The sequence below is a fragment of the Aegilops tauschii genome, chromosome 2 (assembly GCF_002575655.3).
Source record: "Aegilops tauschii subsp. strangulata cultivar AL8/78 chromosome 2, Aet v6.0, whole genome shotgun sequence".
NCBI lineage: Eukaryota > Viridiplantae > Streptophyta > Magnoliopsida > Poales > Poaceae > Aegilops > Aegilops tauschii.
This window is the reverse complement of record NC_053036.3, coordinates 539,601,902-539,623,267: the sequence shown is the minus strand read 5'-3', so window position 1 is coordinate 539,623,267 and position 21,366 is coordinate 539,601,902. Positions and strand designations below refer to the sequence as shown.

At 43.6% G+C, this 21,366-nt stretch overlaps 3 protein-coding genes across 3 annotated transcripts; all 3 read left to right on the top strand.

Annotated features, from left to right (window-relative positions):
• The first annotated feature begins 7,998 nt into the window (after positions 1 to 7,998).
• LOC109773273 (uncharacterized) lies at positions 7,999 to 9,363 on the top strand. Its single transcript, XM_020331971.4, has 2 exons — positions 7,999 to 8,278; positions 8,385 to 9,363. The coding sequence occupies exons 1-2, from the start codon at positions 8,105 to 8,107 to the stop codon at positions 9,171 to 9,173; spliced, it is 963 nt and encodes a 320-aa protein (XP_020187560.1). The 5' UTR covers positions 7,999 to 8,104; the 3' UTR covers positions 9,174 to 9,363.
• A 2,462-nt stretch (positions 9,364 to 11,825) lies between these two features.
• On the top strand, positions 11,826 to 12,863 carry LOC141041232 (uncharacterized). The gene has a single exon (XM_073507352.1). The coding sequence runs from the start codon at positions 11,826 to 11,828 to the stop codon at positions 12,861 to 12,863; it is 1,038 nt and encodes a 345-aa protein (XP_073363453.1).
• A 7,513-nt stretch (positions 12,864 to 20,376) lies between these two features.
• On the top strand, positions 20,377 to 21,148 carry LOC109773263 (uncharacterized). The gene is made up of 2 exons (XM_020331962.4): positions 20,377 to 20,622; positions 20,745 to 21,148. The coding sequence occupies exons 1-2, from the start codon at positions 20,464 to 20,466 to the stop codon at positions 21,027 to 21,029; spliced, it is 444 nt and encodes a 147-aa protein (XP_020187551.1). The 5' UTR covers positions 20,377 to 20,463; the 3' UTR covers positions 21,030 to 21,148.
• The last annotated feature ends 218 nt before the right edge of the window (positions 21,149 to 21,366 follow it).

Here is a 21,366-nt window from a genome sequence, read left to right as displayed (position 1 = left end):
TGTCTCGGTCATGTCTACATAGTTCTCGAACCCGTAGGGTCCGCACGCTTAACGTTCGATGACGATTTGTATTATGAGTTATGTGTTTTGGTGACCGAAGTTTGTTCGGAGTCCCAGATGAGATCACAGACATGACGAGGAGTCTCGAATTGGTCGAGAGGTAAAGATTGATATATTGGAAGGTGGTATTCGGACATCGAAATGGTTTCGAGTGGTTCGGATATTTTACCGGAGTACCGATGGGTTACCGGAACCCCTCAGGGGAATATTGGGCCTACATGGGCCTTAGTGGAGAGAGAGGGGAGCCCGCAAGGGGTGCCCCCCCCCTAGGAGTCCAAATTGGACTTGGGGAGGGGGCGGCGCCCCCCTTTCCCTCTCCCTCTCCTTCCTTTTCCCCTCCTATGAGAAAGGAAAAGGGGGGGCGAATCCTACTAGGAGTGGAGTCCTAGTAGGACCCCCCCTGGCGCGCCCCTTGGTGGCCAGCCTCCTCCTCCCCTCCTTTATATACGGGGGGCAAGGGGGCACCCCATAGCACATCAATTCTTCTCTTAGCCGTGTGCGGTGCCGCCCTCCACAGTTTACTCCTCGGGTCATAGCGTCGTGGTGCTTAGGCGAAGCCCTGTGCAGATCACATCACCATCACCGTCACCACACCGTCGTGCTGACGGAACTCTCTCTCGACCCTCTGCTGGATCAAGAGTTCGAGGGACGTCATCGAGCTAAACGTGTGCTGAACTCGAAGGTGTCGTACGTTCGGTACTAGATCGGTTGGATCGTGAAGACGTTCGACTACATCAACCGCATTAACCTAACGCTTCCGCTGTCAGTCTACAAGGGTACGTGGATACACTCTCCCCCTCTCGTTGCTATGCATCTCCAAGATAGATCTTGCGTGATCATAGGAATTTTTTTTGAAATTGCATGCTACGTTTCCCAATAGCTCGGCCATGGTAGTTCGCCGCTACTGCTGTGTATGGTCGATGCCGCGCCATTACTAACAGGGAGCCTCGACTGGCAGTGGTTGCAGCTCTCCCCCTGTGGTTGCGGTATCGAGTTACCACCCTTGCCGTCATTGTCATCATCGCCTCTTGCCACATGGGTGCACGAGGCACACACCAGCATCGTCTCTCCTCGGTCACCCACTTCCACCTGTGGCTAACGTAGCAAAGCAGCTCCTTGGTTCTAGCTTTTCAGTTTGCCGGCTGCAGAAAAAAATCGCGTGCCACTCTGTCGCCCAAAGTACTACTCTCATCGATGTAGCAAACAATTGTAGCGGTCCCGACATCTATCGATGTTGGTTCCAACAATTCTGCTCGCCTATTGCAACTTTTTGCCCCTGCTGTGGTGTGTGGTTGATTCCAGTAAGAATCTAGCGAGTTTAAACAAAATAGCCGGCCACAATAACAACGACCGCGGCGGCCGTCCGATTCCATCACTGGTTTGGTGTGGTTGTAGCTTCTCTTCGGTCGGTTCATGTAAAATGACACGGCAGTTGCAGCACCGATGGCCGGCAACTACTTGCAGCACCCGCCGCAGCTTGTCGTCGTTGATGCATGCATCCTGGGTGTGTCCGGTCCCAAGGGACGATGGCCACCGGTCGCACACTACTAGAAAAAGGGTTATAGATAATATGGACACTAATGGCGCACCACATGTGTGGTGCGCCACTACTATATACTAATGGCACCATGTGTTGGTACGTCATTAGTGTCCAAATACTAATGGTTCACCACATCCACGGTGCGCCACTACTTACAAATTTTTTTATCTTTTTTCAAAACTAGTAATGGCGCACCATATCCTCGGTGCGTCACTACTAACAATTTTTTTTTATTTTTTTTCAAAGTTAGTAATGGCGCACCACACCCACGGTGCGCCTAGTAATGGCGCACCACACCCACGGTGCGCCATTACTAAATTTGCCCAAAAATTCCACCGAATGCACCCCCTGTGGACCGCCTTTTCAGTTTTAGAAAAAATAAAAGGAAATGATGGAAATGTCAAAAAAATAAAAGAAAATAAGTTTCCCATGTGATATGTGGTCTAGTTGTTGGGAAAATTTACAAATATGAATTTTGACTTTATTTGCAAAATCTCTCTGGAATTTGTAAAATGGGCATAACTTTTGCATACGAACTCGGATTAAAAAGTTTTTTATATGAAAAATCATCTACTCGAAAAGTTACATACGAATTGAATCGGGGGAACCTCGTTCAACATCTTCAAAATCCCCAAAAACCTAACAGAACGAAAGATACGGGGCTTTTAAGATCTAGAGGGGGGAAAATGAAAAAAAAAATCAAACTTACTAGTGGCGCACCATTTGCTGGGTGCGCCACTAGTAATAGAAAAAAAATGGTTTCAAAAAAACTTTTTTTTTGGATTTTTTTTCAAAATATGATACGTAATATGATGACCGGGAAGTTTGAAATATTTTTTCAAAATTTCATCACACTCATGAACATGAACAAAGTCCTAGACATCAACAAGGTTTAATAGGATTGATATGCTAAATATATCAACAAGTGCCTGTTAAGTGAGCTGGTGCTGGGGTTGGATAGAACTCTGAAGTTAAGCGTGCTTGGGTTGGAGTACTGTGAGGATGGGTGACCTTTTGGGAAGTTTGACCACGGAGTGCGATTTGACTTGAGATTAAGCATATTGACCCCGAGATTAAGCCATAGTGACCCGAGATTAAGAAAAAACGAAAAAAATATTTCTGAAAAAAATGTTAGTAATGGCGCGCCATTACTAAGTCAGATAGTAATGGCGCACCGTGTGATGTACTAATGGCGCACTGCCTGGTGCGCCATTAGTAGATAGTGGCGCACCTGTAGTGCGCCTTTCCTAGTAGTGGCAGATTCTATGAACGGCCTCGTCGGGTTGAAGTGCGACTGGTAACCGTCACCAATGCCCGTGGCCTCTATCGAGGACGCAGGGAAAAAAAGGATGGCAGCCATGGAGGAGAGCTCGTATGGATGGGCACATCACGGGTATGGCGACTGTGGCGTGGCTGGGCTAGGTCAGCGGTGGTGGGGGGTGGTGAATGAGAGAGAGAGAGAGAAAGTGAGAAAGTAATTGAGAGGAGGAAGACAAAGAAGGAAGAGATAAGGTGGGGGAGACCGTGTGTGGGCCCTAGAACTTGGGTGTCATTGTTTCTCTGCTTCCTAGGTGGCGGGACTCGCGAGCGAGCGAGAGCGACCAGCCGAGCGTTCCGCCGGTCGGTCGGAAGCAATCATTTCCCAAAGCTTTAGGTAGCAGAGTGAATATAAGCGATCAGTTCCACCCAACAAATTGGGAAATTCATCCATAACCAAGTATTCCGTTTATTCCTATCATTTTCTGAATTTCAGCACTTTGGTGTTTTGTATTGACACACTGGAAATACGAACTATAATATTTTAATAAATTGGAAATTTCTGCACAAAAAAAGAAATAATTTAATGACTTAAAAAATTCAGACGCTTCCATTTTTTTAAATCTAAGACGAACAAAAGTTCATTTTTTAAAAAATTTAAAACTACAAAATTGATAATACAAGTTTCACAAAAAAACCAATATTGGTAAAATATCATAGTCTTCTAATTAACCTTTTGCTTTCAAATATTATACCAACAAAATAATTCCTTCGGAATAAACTTCGGTGATTGTTCACATCTTAGAAACACCATGTCGTAGTTTAAATAATTAAAACATATTTTGGTGAACTTTAGAAACGTTCCATATATATTTCATGCAAATTTCAATTATTTCACTAATATTTTCAAATTATTTCATAAATAGCAAGCATTCACTTTAAACAAATTTCATTTATGAAAAAATGTATTGATAAACTATTTTGGATCGCATATTGGCGAAAAATATGAAAACTTCCACCAATATATGATCAAAATAGTGGACAAATTTAAAATTATTTCATAAGCAGTAAGCCCAGCGTACAACAGAAATCCCATAAATGAACCACCTCCTGATCAATCCGCAAAAAAAACACCTCCTGATCAAAAGTTTCGCCAAGTCCGTCGCTGCAGAAGGAAAGGAGCATGAACCAGCAAAGAACGATATGTGTCCTTTCACCCAAGGTGTGAAAACGAGGTCACAACCTCATCGTTGCCACAAACACAGTCGGAAAACATCACTTCGAACCCAAAGGGTCAACCTTTCGCTGTCTACATCTTTGTTTGCCTGCGACACCCCACCGCAAGGAGCAATAATAAGAAGACCATCGATCCCAGCCATGAACTCGCCAAGATTCAACGACTACCACGTCAGCTGACAATGACGAAGCGTGCCGCCACCACTACCTCAACACCAATCCATCACCAAAACAAAGAGAAACGCCGCTTCGAAGGAAGACTAGAGGAATGTTATTCGCGGCTGCCATCGCCATCGTATGATCCCAAACTATGTAAAATCAAAACCTAACTAAAATGCCTATGCTACTGAGCGTGTGGAACAAAGCTCCCAAGGTTCCCTTTCCTTCTGCTGCCACCGGAGAAGCTAATGGGGTGAGGGCGGATCAATATCTTTTCTGTATCTACATTGATTGTTTAACCTATCTAAATTGGTTCTTGGCGACTAGGAAAAGAAGATTCCCCCTTTTCAGAGTCATACGGTGACGATGATCCTCACGCCATGTAACATTACCATTACAAAATATGTGTTCGTTCTCTATATCTATACCTACCTACTTTACTAATAAACTAAGGTGCGTTTCTTCAATTTTTTCATCCGTTCACCATCGAATTTTTTTAATCCAAGGTGGTACTAAATTTTTATGCGTCTACCTGCTACAAAAGAAAAAAGGTCTGTCCAGAATTCCGTCATTGGGTCGTGCGTGCTCCGGCCCAACGAAGCTAGCCCACTTATTATTGCCCATGCAGTTGGGAAGACCTTATTTATCGCATAGAGCGATAAATAGTTGAACCTTCCCACATGACGACTAAGACTAGGTCGGCCGGCCCGTTTCCCCTTTTTCGTTGTTCTATTTCTATTTTTCTTTTTCTCTTCCTTTCTCTTTTTCTTTTATATTCCTTTTTCTTTTTTACCTTTTTAGTTTTATTTTTCCTGTGAAATTAAGAATTTATAAATATTCGGAATTTCAATTTTGTTCAAATATTCAAAAAGTAAAGAATTCCAAAATTTTGTTTCGGTTTTGAAACATGTTTGAAACTTTTAAAAAATTCCCGTTTCAAAATTTTATAAACATTCAAAAAATGTTGAAATTTAAAAAATGTTTGATTTTTCCAAACTTATTTGAGATTTTTTTATAAAATATTCCATATTTTAAAATATTCTTGTTTTAGTGAAATATTCACAAATCCAATATAATATTTGTGTCTAAGAATACATTTTCCAAAATTATTTTGAATGTTCCCCTTTAAAAAACAAAAATTGAAAAATATTTGTGTTTTTACAAAATTCTTGTGTTTTCAAAATAGTGTTTGTGAATTTCAAAAACTATTAATGTTTCTAATTTTGTTCGTGTTTTTCCAAAAATATTGAAATTTTAGAGAAAAAAAATCTTTGGACCTTTTAAAAATTGTTCGGAATTTAAAAAATTGTTCACGTTTTCAGGAATATTCGCTAAATTCATATTTTGTTGAATATTCACATAAATCAAAAAATTGTGCTAATCTGGCGCTATAGTATTTTCTCAAATATTCGCGTTGGCCATTGGTCAGCGATGTGTGTTCGTTCTATGCTGGTTGACTATAAATGAAAGAAATGGGCACGTGTTAATAAAAGAGAATATATTGTTTGACTTTAAGTAGAGTAAAATTATGGGCACTTGGGCACTAAAATAATCAAAGAGAATAAACCCTAAAAAAGAAGGGACATTCATGCTTGATTATGCTAATGAAACAGGATTATGCGCTGCGATTAATAATCCATCCGGTTATGCCGTCTAAGATAGAGTGGTGGAAGTAACCGTGTCCCGAAGATCGCCGCGTAGCCACCAAATGAGAAGGCAGGCACAACCCCGAGATGAAGGCGGGCCCGGAGAAAAAAAGCATGAGTTGGGTGCTTGCCACCACGCCGACAAACCCCACCATCAAGATTTCGCGTGCCAAACAAGTCCAGCGAGAAAACCATAACTCCTTGCTCTGTCACTTACCATTATGGAGACCCTTTTTTTTATGACACATCAATTATCTTTCACGTTGCTTCTCGAAAAAATATCTATCCCATTGCAACACACGGGCATATGTACTAGCACATACATAATCATCCTCTCTATTTTACATAGTGCACGATAACCAACCCATATACAATGATGTACACTAAAACTGTTGACGCAAGCTTTATGTAAACAAGTGGCTTAAGGTTGATTTCTATATTGTTTGAAATAATGCTCATAAAGATTTTTGGAGACACCTTAAGTACACGCGCAACACCATTCATGTTGTTGGTTGTATGACATCATGAAAGGCTTCAGCGAATTTGCTGATGTCGTCGAGTGTGTGTATAAAAGGTGATTTTTTTCGTTGCAACGCACGGACATATTTGCTAGTGTAAGATGTAATTGAGTCGCCATTAGTTTTGCTATCTACCGACGGCGTGTATGAAAATTAGCTTACAGGGTTAGTTGATAATATCTAATTAAGGAGGATAGGGCCTCACATTAAGATTAAAGGGGGTTGGATTTTTTTGTGTGATAAGGGATGAGATTAAAAAGGGGAGGACACATACTCCCGCTTTCATTTCCGTGACTTTCCCCATATGTTTAGGATTTTCGCCCAACATTAGCGTGGAGTTTCACTTGGGTGCATGTGCAGGGTGGACAGTAAAATCATATAATAATAATAATTTAAATAAATCCTTTTCTTTTCTTAAACCAACAATGTTAAAACTTTGAAGTTTTATCAGCATGACATTTTTTGTGATGAAAAAACATTTGTTGGGTTTGAAAAAAAAATAACGATACTCAAAAATGGTAATTTTTTTAAAGCACTTTGAAACATTGGTTTTTTCAGTCTTGCTACATCTCAGTTGACTGAGACTTGATTAAGTCTTAGTTGATGCTATATTAGTAAGATCTTACATCAAGATCCGTGTATCTTTTCCTTTAATTTTCTTTTTTTCTTTCTTACATGTTTTGCCACTTGACTGAGACTTGGTTAGCCACATCTTTTATTTACTAGACCAACATGGATGGATTTTATCACAAACATATTAGTACAAACGTCTTATGAAAAGTTAGGTTGTAAAAGACAACTTGGGCTCTGCCATTTTTTCATCATGTCAACTATTATTTTACTGTAACAATACTCTCGAGACGGAAATTCAAGCTACTACGATTGAAATGTCTATGGCTACCGAATGGTCTAACCTTTCGGTGTTCGTACAATGCCTCATTTGATAAATCACCCAATGGTCAATTGCTCAGGAAGATCAAGAACTACATGCTGCAGAGGGAGTTTAAACCAGTGAAGATCCTGAAATCACAGAACAAGGTCTCACATTGTCTTGCTAATCATGCCTGAATGGCTCGTAGCATCGCTTGTTGGTTGCAACGGCCACCCCCTTCATTCATAATCTTGTATTAGCGGACTGTAAGCCTGTTAATTTGGAATAAAACTTCTTGAACCCGAAAAAAAACATACCACAAATGTTTATCACGTAAACTTTTTTTTGAATTTATGCAATGGAACATGAGCTCGTTTTAGGATTGGTGACGCTGCCTGCCGGTTGGCAAAATCCGTCTTCGCGGTAGGGCACTTGCATCAGACGTGGGCATTGCCGCGCGCGCGCACGAGCGAATAAACTTCGATCAAGGGCCACGTCCGTACCACACTTGTATGGCCATAGAGCAGACGGTCCAGAACCTTCAGACCGTTCGCGGCACTCCGGCCTACGGTCACGGACAGCAGCACACTCCACGGAGCCACCACGTGTCGTCACAAGCCGCAACGTGTCCCCGTACGTGTCACGTCCGCCCCTCCCTCGCCTCCGCCTCGAGCTTATAACACTCCGGTCGGCCTCATCCTCTCCCTTACCGCAAAGCTCACACGCACAACCACCATAGTTGACAGCTGATCCAAGACTTAAAGCTTGCAAGATTTCGCCGCATTGACGGATCGAGCCGTCCTGACAGAGTACATCCATGTCCAGGTTGATGGCCGCCATGCTTCTCGGAGGAGCGCGGGTCGCCAGCGCCACGGCGCTCACCGGAAACACTGCCGTGAAGGCCATTCCCAGGCCCTGCTTCCTCGCTCCCCGCCCGCATGCCGCGAGCTGGAGCCCCATCTGCATGCAGACCGCCCCGAGATCGTCGCAGGTACGTGTATACAGAAGTTCAGTTTGCTCGTCTGCCATGCCACGTTTTTTCTGTTGAGGTGCATGCTGACATGCGTGCTCGCCGGCTTTGGTTCGTGCGTCGGCAGGCGTATAACAACTCGCCGGACGACCGGAGGGAGATCAAGGACAAGTACAGGGGCGCGGCGGAGCAGGCCAAGGATGCCACCGGCCATGCCAAGGAGAGCGCGAAGGACCAGGCGTCGCGCATGGCCGATGAGACCAAGGACAAGGCCGGGGACGCCGCCGAGAAGGCCTCCCGCATGACGGAGAAGGCGAACCACGAGACTAAGGAGACGGCAAACCAGGCCGCGGACAAGGCGGGGGAGATGAAGGAGAGGGCCAAGGAGACGGCGGAGGAAGCCGCAGAGAGGGCCTCCCGCATGACGGAGAAGGCCAAGCACGAGACCAAGGAGACGGCAAGCCAGGCCGCGGACAAGGCGGGGGAGATGAAGGAGAGGGCTAAGGAGACGACGGGGCAGGCGATCGACAAGGCCAAGGAGACGGCGGGCGCGGCCAAGGAGAAGACCGCGGAGGTGGCGGAGGGCGCCATGGACAAGGCCGGCGAGGCCAAGGACAGGGCCGCGGAGGGCACCAGGAGCGCCGGGGAGAAGGTTGCGGAGATGACCAAGGAGGGCGCGAGCAAGGTGGCGGAGACCGCGCAGGTGCTCGGCGAGAAGGCGAAGCAGGCGGCGCAGGGCGCCTGGGAAGCCACAAAGGAGGCCGCGCAAGGGGTGAAGGAGAAGGTCGGTTCAGAGAGCACGGCGGAGGAGCACTCAACGTGGGACGACGTCGAGGCCGCCACCAAGGAGAGGGACAGGATCGCGCAGGAGGAGCGGAAGAGGCAGGCCAGGGAGAAGGGCGCCGGCTTGCCGTAGACGAAGATGGCTGTCTGGCTTGACATCTGCACGCGTCTGGTGGCCACTGTTTCGAGTTGAATTTTAGTTTTCAGGCTCCTTTCAGTTTACATGTTGAATAATGCTTTGGTAAACAAGATGCGCCGATGCCTCTACTGAGATGAAAATATTGGAGCAATCGTGTAGAAAAAACAAGAAAATTTTCTTTTGAGCTCTGCAATGTGTGCTGTCTCTGATGGAGAATGCCTACTACTAATTGAACCACTAGTCGTCTCTGTCTTTGGAACTCTGCAATACTGCCATTGATCTTCAGTTTTAACTCTCATCGACAAAATCTTCAGTTTTATCTCTCATCGACAGACAAAAAATATGTATCATCTCGCAATTCGTGGGCCGGCAGCCCAATTCCTATGGTCTTTTCTAACTAGGGGAGGGCCAAGTGATAACAGCAACGTTCAGGCGATCAACAGTCCGGTACGAAGTTATGTGGGAATCACACGAGGAGTGGCGTGATACGATCACCTCAAGATGGAATGCGGTGGCGCCGGGGTATGGAGTTGGTGATTTTCGGGATAAGCTGCTGTCAATCTCGAAGGATCTGTCTGTTTGGGGCAAAGATACCTTTGGGAGCGTGCGAAAGCAAATTAAAGAGGCCAAACGTCAATTAGAGCAGCTCCGGAGTGACCCTGCACGTATGAGTCCGACTCACATTGAGTTGAAGCTCAATGAGAAACTGGTGGAGCTTTATCATCGAGAGGAATTGATGTGGCGTCAGAGGTCCCGTTTGCAGTGTCTGTCAGCGGGAGACAGAAATACAAAGTTCTTCCATATGAGAGCTAGCATGAGACCGGGAGACAGAAATACAAAGTTCTTCCATATGAGAGCTAGCATGAGACGGAAACGAAATATGATCAAGGCTTTGCAAAACTCCTTGGGTATGCTTACAGATGATCCGGCCGAGCTGAGAGTAATGGTGACAGATTTCTATAAAGCTTTATACACCACGGAGGGTGTGACCGGGATGGAGGATGTTCTTATGCATGTTCCTGCAAGGGTAACGCCGGCCATGAATGAAGTGTTGTGTGCTCCGTATACCAGCAATGAGGTCAAGGCAGCGCTTTTCCAAATGTTCCCAACAAAGGCACCCGGTCCGGATGGTTTTCACGCACATTTTTATCAGCGCCATTGGGATATATGTGGGGATGAGGTGACAACAGTGGTTCTCAGGATCATAAAAGGACAAGAGAGTGCTGAGGCGATTAATGACATTGTTTTAGTACTGATCCCCAAGGTAACAAGCCCGACACACCTCTCCCAATTTAGACCTATTAGCCTTTGCAATGTGCTCTATAAAATTGCCTCAAAAGTCATAGCTAATAGGCCGAAGGTCATACTCCCTGACATTATTTCTGAAGAACAGTCAACGTTTGTCCCCGGCAGATTAATATCAGATAACATTATTTGTGCATATGAGTGTTTCCATTTCATGAAGAGGAACCGATCAAAAACCAATAGCAGTTGTGCACTGAAACTTGATATGATAAAGGCGTATGATCGCTTGGAGTGGGATTATCTACAGGCCATAATGCTTAAGCTAGGCTTCTCGTCTGGTTGGGTGGACATTGTCATGGGGATGGTGAAATCAGTATCATTTTCTGTGTTGTTGAATGGTGAAAAGCTAGAGCATTTTAAACCCTCGAGGGGTATTCGATAGGGAGATCCGATCTTCCCCTACCTTTTCTTACTTGCAGCAGAGGGCCTGTCGTGCCTTTTGAAGTCCAGTTCTCAGTCGTCTGCGTTTGGTGGCATCAAGGTGGCCCCTACAGCCCCAACTGTTAGCCATCTTTTGTTTGCAGACGATAGCCTGTTGAGTGTGGAGGGAGCAGAATTGGTTTCAAACCTGCTGGGTACTTATTGTGGAGCCTCAGGACCGAGAATAAATCATGAAAAATCTTCTATTTTCTTTAGCAGAGGTTGTCCAGATTCTCTTAAACAAGGTGTCATGCAAAGTCTAAATGTCCACAATGAATCCTTGAGTAACAGATATTTAGGGTTGCCAACGGTGTTGGTCACTCCAAGAACGGAACGTTCAATTACCTTCGTGACAGTGTGGGAGAAAGTAAGAGGATGGATGCAGAAAATGCTTTCAGTTAGTGGAAAGGAAGTCCTCATCAAATCGGTCGCACAAGCAATCCCAGTTTTTTCAATGTCTTGCTTTCGGCTTCCTAGAGGAGTTTGTGAGAGTGTAACCTTCATCATACGGCAGTTTTGATGGGGAAGTAAACAAGGAAGAAGGAAGCCATGTTGGGTCTCGTGGGATGTCATGACGAGGCCGAAGGACCTGGGAGGGCTGGGTTTTCGTGATCTTGAGATCTTCAACATTGCCCTACTGTCACAGGCAGGCTTGGCGGCTTTTACAAGAACTGGCCGGATTCCCTAAGTGCTCGCATTTTTAAGTTCGTCTACTACCCAACGACCAACTTATTGGAGGCGGAGTTAGGCCCCCATCCATCGCAGGTGTGGGGAGCCATTATTGATGGAAGAAATGTTTTGAACCATGGGATTATCAAGCGCACTGGGGACGGAGCAACAACCAGTATTTGGCATCATAACTGGCTCCCAAGAAGTGGCCTCATGAAACCTTTTCCACCTAGGGTGGCTGATCCTCCGCTGATGGTGAGCGACCTCATTGAACCAACCTTGGCATGCTGGCGAGAGGAGGTAGTTCGTCAAGTTTTTGTTTCAGCCAACGCGGAGGCAATCCTGAAGATCCCCCTCTGTACAAGACATGTGGATGACTTTTGGGCATGGTCGGGCGATCCGAAGGGACGATTCTCAGTAAAATCGGCCTACAAATTGATCCACAAGATGAAGATGGGAAGGGAAGATTGGCTTGATGAGGCCGAGGAGATGTCCAGCGGTGAATCAAAAGGATGGTCATCAATTTGGGGCCTGCAAGTTCCTTCAAAACTGAAAATTTTCACATGGAGGCTGGCTCGTCACTCACTTCCTACTAGTGATGTTCTGCATCGTCGAAACATGTTACCGTCGCATGTGTGTGCGTTATGCGGAGCAGCGGACAACTGGCGCCATTCTCTTATTGATTGCAACTACGCCCGGTGCGTCTGGGCTCTATCAAATGAGGATATGGTGCAGCATATGTGTATGCAGAGAGATGATCAGGCAAAGAGATGGATCTTTCTGACGAGCGAATCGCTTTCTCAAGAAGAGTTTACTACCATGATTGTCACACTTTGGGCCATATGGGCGGCGAGGAGGAAAATAATCCATGAAGGAATTTATAGAACTCCATTCTCAACTAATGGTTTTGTCACTAGTTACTTGGCTGATTTGAAGCAGATACAGAAACCTGTTGACAGGCCACCGACAACTCCAAGAGCCCGCCCTACTAGGCAGCCACCACCTGATGATCATGTCAAAATTAATGTTGATGCGGCTGTGCCGCGTGCTGGTGGAAGGGGGGCTGTGGGAGCTGTTTGTCGCGATGCATCGGGTGTGTTTTTGGGAGCCTCGGCAGTTATCGTCAACAACATTGAGGACCCGGAGGTGCTTGAAGTTCTAGCTACCAGGGAAGCTCTGGCCCTAGCCGACGATCTGTATGAGCATAAAGTTTTTATCGCCTCGGACTGCATGGCCGCGGTGGAGGCGATCAAAGGAGGAACGGCAGCAGCATACGGAAATAACGGATAGAGCTCGTCTTTTCTCCTCTTGTACCTTCAGTCATGAATTTAGGACCTCGAACTTTGAGGCCCACAACCTCGCGAAGCATGCATTAACGTTGGGGATCGGCCGTCATGTTTGGCTAGGCCACCCCGGCGATCTTTTGTTCGTCCCTGTAAACATTGTGACGGTTGAATAAAAGCTTCGCGAGTTTGTCCCAAAAAAAAACTAGATGATTTCCCCTAAAAGAAAAGATGATTTCCCCGTACTCCCCGCAACTAGTTAACGAGTGCTCCTGAAGGAGCCTCGCAACGATCAGCGCCACTTGGCGCGCTCTCAGCCATTCGCCACGTGTCGCGCTCTGGACGCTCCCTCCGGATTTTTTTAATTTTTTCGCATGCGTTTTCGGCTGTTTAAATTGTTTTTTCGGTTTTTTTCGACGTTTTGGTTTTCCCCCGGTCTTCCTTAGCTTTTCGATAAAAAAATTCGATTTTTTTTGCGCGGAAAAAACGCTTTTTTTTCGCGAAAGTCATGGTTTTTTTCGCGAGAGGCACGGTTATGCTTTAGCGAGAGTCACGGCCGTGCCTTTCGGAAACAAAAAAAACGCATTTTTTTTTTCTTTCACGAAAGTCGCGGTTTTTTTCCGCGAGAGGCATGGTTGTGCTTTAGCGAGATTCACGGCCGTGCCTTTCGGAAATGAAAAAAAACACTTTTTCTGTTTTTTTCTTTCACGAGAGTCACGGTTTTGCTTCCGCAAGAGGCACGGTTGTGCTTTCGCGAGAGTCACGGCCGTGCCTCTCGGAAATGGAAAACAAAACACGTTTTCTGTTTTTTTTTTCTTTCGCGAGAGTCACGGTTTTGCTTCCGCGAGAGGCACGGTTGTGCTTTTGCGAGAGTCACGGCCGTGCCTCTCAGAAAGGGAAAAAATACATGTTTTCTATTTTTTTTCTTTCGCGAGAGTCACGGCCGTGCCTCTCGAAAACAGAAAAAAAACGCGTTTTCTGTTTTTTTCCTTCCACGAGAGTCACGGTTGTGATTTCGCGAGAGGCACGGGCGTGCCTCTTTCGGAAAGAAAAAAAAACCGTGCTCCCGGTTCGGTTTTTTCGCCATTTTTTTCGTCAAAACCTATCAACATGGGATCTAGTTTTGAAGATCTCGACGCGAGGAATCCAATGGTGAAAACGGTTCAAGATTTGGACGCATGGTTTAAAAGATAAAACATTTTGAATAAACGGATCTACGAGAAAAGGGAAAACTCCCCGGTTATGACAAGTGGCGCGCTGCATGTGCGCCACTTGTCGCGACCTGGGAAAGTGGAGTGTTCTTTGCAACGAGTACTCCTTAATTAGTGATTTCGCCCGTTGCAGCGAGAATTTAAAGATTAATCTCAGATAAATTATGTATGAAAAAATAATCAAAATAAAAAACTACTATTTTTTAAGTTAGACAAGTTCCATATTTACATTTGTGTGAGAACAAGCCCCAAACTATCAGGTGATAACCACACCTTAAATGTTCGTATGATACCAACTTTGAAAAATTAATTTTATATATTTCAAAAAGATCTATTTTTTTTGTGAAAGTTCACGTCGTATTTGACTACAAGCCCTAAAATATGAGATCCAAATTCGAAATACACATTGAGAAATAAAAATAACAAATCTAATATGAATAATTTCAAAAAAGACAAAGACAAAATTGATACTTCACATCTGGATTTATTTTTCTAATTTCTCAATGTGCATTTCAAACTTAAAGCTGAAATTTTTAGGGGTTGCAGACACATTCCTTATAAAATTTCAGATTTTTTTTAGATTTCAACTTGTTTTTTTTAAATGGTATCATGGCGGCGTTTAAGTGTGCTATCACTGGATATTCATCCATGTAGTTTGCTAGTTTGCATGGTTTGAATAATAGTGTTAGTAGATGTTTAAAGTGAGGTGGAAGGCAGCATGTTGACATAATTAAAGGGAGTGAGGGTACATTATTTAAGTATATATATGATTTTAGTGGAGTTTTTTTTTTCGGCTTTCTTGGTTTTCGTCTTCCATAGAAACAACAACTTATTGTTTTTGAAAGTGCACAAACATTTTTGAAGTTACACGGACATTTAAAAAAATATTTATACATTGAAAACTAATGTTTAGATATTTTTTTCAATGTTTATACTCACAAAAAAGTATGCTCCATGATTTCTAATTTGTTTTCATGAGTTTTTTTTTCGTAAGTCAAAATATATGGGTTGAAAGAAATATTTAGAAATTCCAAAAAACGATCACAATTTATATAAAAAAATCATGGTCTGAAAATGTTAAATAATTTTAGAAGCATTCACAAAACTGAAAAATATTGTATTTAGGAAACGATCACAAACATTAATTCTTTTTAGTGCAAAGCTGTTTGAGCAACTTATTCCGTGAGTAAATGGAGAAAAGAAAAGTGAGACAAAAACAAATAGAAATCCCTCGCAAAAAATACAAATCAAATGCTAAACAAGAAAATCAAAACCCGATGGTAGCCACACAAAAAAGTGGAGAAAAAATAAAATAAAATAAAATAAAATGAGAGAGACAAACCAAAAAAACTATGTACGCTCAGAGAAAAGAGAAGGAACGAGAACTGAAAAGAAGTATCGAACTGGAATTCATTTCTAGTACCTTCTTTTTTTTGGAGAGCATAATTATACAGGAGAAAATAATAATAAAACATGGTGTACACTCTGCAAAAAAAAGAGAGATGTAATTCCAGTTCGTTACTTTTTTCTTTTCACCAGCAAAAAAAAGGCAACGGACTGGAAGCCACTTCTCCTGCCTTTTTTGTCTATGTCTAAAGGTGAGTTTATCCTCTAGGCTGGCTGTTTTGGCTCTGGGATATATGCTCTTGGATGAACCATACATTTATAATAAAGAGAAAAATAAAATTTAAAAATTCTTTTTTTTGTGTGTGTAGACGATCTTGTTAGTGTAACAAGCGTGCTTGACATTTTTTGTATGAAGCAGTGGTTTGTCGGTGAATAAAATAAAATTAAGTGTAACATCTAATGTTTGACTTGTTCTTTTTTTTTTTGCACATGTCAAAATGCTTAGCTTTACCCCTAAACATTTGCCGGTCGTTATTGAGTGTGACAATGAACCTATCGATTTTTTTGACATTAAAAAAACATTTTTGACGCACCGGAGCTATGCTGCCAATAGCTGAATTGAAATATGTTACTTTTATCTAAACTAGTTTGTTTTCTTTTCATGTCGTATTGGAAACCATGCTCTTCATTAACTCGGTCAAATCTTAGCAAAAAGCATGTCATGCATTAATTGAATCAAATAAATATATTTTTTTATCAAAAATTCAACTAATCAAAACTTTCCTTGACTTACTCTACCCATACACAAATCAAATAAAAATCTTACCAAAACCTCCACTAAATCAAAATTTCATTGGCTTCCTATACTCATACTCAAATAAAATCAAATCTTACCAAAACATGGAATATGGTGGGTGTGACGTATACGTAGGACGTAATTGGTGTTGGACCACTAGAATATGTATGCCCTCGTTGCAACACACGATCAATTAGCTAGTGATGGTAAAAGTGGAGTTCCTGGCTATTGATTATTTTCTCCTTACCATGGGTACAATTTTATTTAGAAAAGAAAAGTGAGTCCTCTCAAGGTTATCACGATTTGGTTGCCAGCTTATTTGACATGTTCCTCCTGAGCCAGTCCCATTGCAAGGAAATGAAAAACTAAATATTCTTTAGGGTAACATCATCTTTTCAGCTCGGCCCCAGAATAAGAGAAAGCAGAGGGAAAGCCCCACATTAGTAACCAGTAATTGGAGAAAAACCTAAATTGGTCTGGTCCTAGGTTGGCGTACCCTATGCGACGACAAGAATAGGATTTGCTAAATCCTATGGATTTACCCAGATCACCAATACACCAAGTATCACAAATTTCACATAAACTAAGCATGTAAAGTTGCTCGCGTTCTACTTGTTTACTTCAACCCCAAAGGGCTTCTCGTCTACTTTAGTCTTGAATGGCTTCCTGAGATATCAAAGTAATAATAGAAATGTAATTTAAATGTGCCTATTTTGATATTTGAGTTGTAATAGATAATATTTAACTGAAATCAGTCTTCAGTTGCAAGCAAAGCAACAATTATTCGTTCTTGAAAATAGCAATGCTCGAATTCTTAAGTATTCCATGCGGTTTGAGGAGCAAAACCAATTCATATGTGTTCTGAGTAGTAAAACCGACTACAACCATCTCCAGTATTACATATTAACATTGGTTGACTCCAGACATAATGTGAAAATGCATCCAAAGACTGAATGTGACACCATCTCCAAAGTTATTTTTGTATTAGGGAATGTTACACTCATATTCTTGAGAGAAAAATAATTCCACATGCATAATGTTATGTGGAATCTTTTATGAAGCTAGAATCTTATAGTGTATTACCACACATTCATTTTTTTCATTACGGAAATGCTAAAACATTAGATCCAACATCTCGTGGAAAAACTAATCGAAATATAAATTGCATCTCGATCCTTGGGGATTCCTCCTTCTTCTCCGACTTGCACCGACGGCATGTTGATTGTTATCATGGTTGGAGGTATGTGTCATCGTCAGAACGAGTCCTATCCACACATGCAATTGGGAAGTGAACTATGACATGAAACAATGTCAACATCGATCTAGAAGGACGAATGACTCGGGGATTAAGACACGCTAGATCAGATGATAACGGCCGCCGCAAAACTCCATAGATCCTAATATACAAATTAGGAGACACAAGCCCCCACAAAATCGCCAAAATGGTCGACAACTGACCGGGTAGGAGGTGTACACGAAGAACCAAAATGGAAGCCTAGCTATTATCACCACCTCCTCAAAGCGACAATGCTGATGACCAAACCCTAAACTCAACGATGCGACGAATCATCGAGGACACGAGGCTGCCATCTCACTCGCATTGTCTAGAAGTAGGCAAGGAGCTACAACACAAGAATCTCCATGGCGTGGTCTTTGCCACCAACGGACTGCCAATTAAATCCCTAAATTACGTCCTACACACCAGAAACAACAAATCCAGGGACCCCCATCTTTTTGCCTTCAAAGAGAGAGAGAGGGAACACATAGTCTGGCTTGCAGCCAGACGAGCAGACTCAACCGCCTCCTATTCGCTTAAGTGCATCTATATTTTCCTCTGCTTCGGGAACTATCACTATCGACGCGGGTCCATGTCTGCTTTTATGTAATGGTGTTTCAGTCACTTTATGGAAAGTCCAGTCACTTTCTCGTGTCACTTGTTTTTTATTTTGTTTTTTATTCATTACAAATGCATATTTTTGGTGCAATTACAATTTCACCCTTTTCCATTTATTTTTGTTGTTTGCATAAGATGTATGAATTCCCAATTTGTGCCAACTGATTTCGTCGAAGAGGGAAGAAGGAGATGTGTTGCATCAAGGTCGAGACATGGACGATGTGGCTGGTTGCAGCGTCCCTGGCAAGGCTGATCCAAGGTAGTCTCGGATGCGGGGACAACCCGACATCCTTGGCGAAGGTGGGGGAAAAGGTTGACAATACATGTGAGGGGTGCGGCGCGCACATGGGGGTGGAAAGGGGTTGCACTGAAGATGATGAGAGGGTTTATAGACTTTAGAGGGATGGTTGGGACATCAACGACATGAAATATGCGACAACTCGGGTGGGGTGGGGTTGTGCGAGGCAGTGCCAACCAAACACCGGTAGTGTAGGCAGGTGGTTTAGCCGACGTTGCATGTGATATTGATGGGGTAGAAAGCTAAGGGGCGCGCGTGGTAAAAAAATATGCACCTTATATCTCTCTCGTTGGATTAACAAGGCAGAGGCAAGGAGGCGAGGGTTCATCCTTATTATTCCCTTTTTGATCGGAGAGCTCAGGAGCAACCTCTTCCATAGTGTTCATCTTATCAGATGAAGTGAGGGTTCAATCTATTAGGAATAAATTAGTTTTTGACTGTTGATGCATTAGCATGCTATAATTAAACAAATATTCATTTGAAACATGGAACCATCATTAGTGAAGGGCCGTGACGGTTGGCAATGTCGAATCCTAATAGCGGACGTCCGTTTAGAACATAACTCTCCCAATGCAGATTTCTTAGCACTGTTTTATACTCCCTCCGTTCCTAAATATTTGTCTTTCTAGAGATTTCAACAAGTGACTACATACAGAGCAAAATGAGTGAATCACACTCTAAAATATGTCTATATACATCCGTATGTGGTAGCCATTTGAAATTTCTAAAAAGACAAATATTTAAGAACGGAGAGAGTAGGTATTTTGCTGATGTGCCTTAGTAGTTAATGAAAAGAGAGGGATGTTGTAGCTTAGAGGGATGGCCTAGTAGCTAACATACAACCCTTGCACATAGCCATAGGCAAATAAATTTACTAGCCCAATCACATGTATGCATGAGACCCAAATCATTAAATTTAGATACAACCCCTAAGTTGGTCGGGCTAGTTGTCTCTTAAATTTTTATATTTTCTATGATATAACATGCTAAAAGACGATGCATTGGGAGATGCCCCCTTCTCTCTTCATCATAGAAGCTGACATTTTTTGAAGGCGCTCCTTGGGAGCAAGTATAATAAGTGATGTAAGACTTTCAATATTATATTTTTGCTGAGTTGAAGAAGAGGGGAGAGAAAAGAGAATAGAAGCAGGCTACAGACTAATAACCAGTTGTAGCATGTGCCCTAGAGGCTTTGTGAAAGAGTGAGGTGAGTTATGTATCAACAAAGTAATACTCCCTTTGCCTAGAAATACTTGTTGGAAAAATAGATAAAAATGAATGTACTATCTAGAATTAAAATACGCCCAAATACATCATTTTTTCTGATAAATATTTTCAGACGGATGGAGTACATATTTATATCTAACTATTATACTTGCCGCATATAAATTTAATTATAGATGACGTGCCAACATCATATAGCCAGCAGCCCGCTATGCTATTAAACATGTTGTGGACCATGTATCGGCGACGTCATTATTGTTCATTCAATCACTTTCCAGTTTAATATTTTCTACAGATGGGATATAAATATGGCTGAACTTACCCTTGATTAATCGACGGCCGGTATCAAATATCTCCTGTTATCATAAGTTGAAGCATCTTCAAAGAGCTCCTGACAAAACCTTGGTTGTACGTAACCTTCAAACGTGGACAGTAGGATTTGTTTCTTCGATCCGCTCCAAACAGGTCATGTAGGTATACGTGTGTTCCCGTGAGAGGCGTGTGGGGTAAGCAGCTAGTAGTAGCAAGCATGGGTGCAGCAGATACCCATTTCTTTTCTTTTATTGGTATGAGAAATTCGACCGTACATTACCACATAACCTTGTCGACAGTTCTCCGCGCACGGCTGCACCACTCAACCTTGTCGACCGTCGATTGTCGCCATGCGCCGGAGCGATCGCCGCCCGACGTGTCGCCAGCCACCTCACCCTTCGCCCCTCCGCGTCCAGCCTATAAAAACGACGATGCACCTCTCGTCCTCCCATCGGACTGCAAGTGAAGCTCACACGACCTAGCCTACCCTACCCACCCATCCATCAGCAGTTTTTCTATCGGCCAATGGCTTCTTCTTCTGTGCTGCTCGGAGCCTCGGCCACGGCCGCGCTCACCGGTACCCCGGCAGGCAAGGCCCTTCCCCGGCCTTGCTTCCTCGCCGCTCGCCCGCGCACCGTGAGCGGTGGCCGCCTCTGCCTGCAGAACGCTCCAAGGGCGACTCCGGTACGTGTGTCCCGAGCAGTACCGTTCGATCATGACTTCATGCCGATTATTTTACGTACGCTGCTGGTTAATCAATCGTTCTATGGGATACGCTGACCGAGATATATGCGTGCATGGGACAGGCGTACAACGACGCTGCGGATGCCACCGACAAGGCCATCGAGGGCGTGAAGGGGGTGGCCGACGAGCTGAAGAAGGGCGTGGCGGAGGCGGCGGAGGCCGTCTCGGGCAACACCGAGAAGGCCGCGGAGGAAGCCGGCAAGGGCGCGAGCGAGGTGGACGACAAGGCCAAGGACTTCGGCGAGCAGGCGAAGAAGGCGACGGAGGAGGCGTGGGACGGCGCCAAGGACGCCGCACAGGGCATCACGGACAAGGTCGCCGCCGCGGCCAAAAAGGAAGCTAGCTAAGCTAACACTACGTTGACTAGTCCGATCTGTATCTCTCAATTCATTTTCCATTGTAAGAACGCATATACGTACTTTTGGTACAAAAGAAAAGAGATAAGATAGCTGTATTTATTTTCTGACATACATGATTACCGCACTGTTAATGTCAAACGCAATAAAGAAGGACAACACTAACGTCCACACGTGTGGTGGGAGCCAAACCCGCACACACGGCCTATAGCACACAGACTACGCCATGTCACCGCATGCATGCATGTGGAAATCTTTTTGGATTTTCTATTTTTAAAATGTTTTATCTCTTAAATGAAAAATCCGATTGAAGATCCGTTTTCACCAT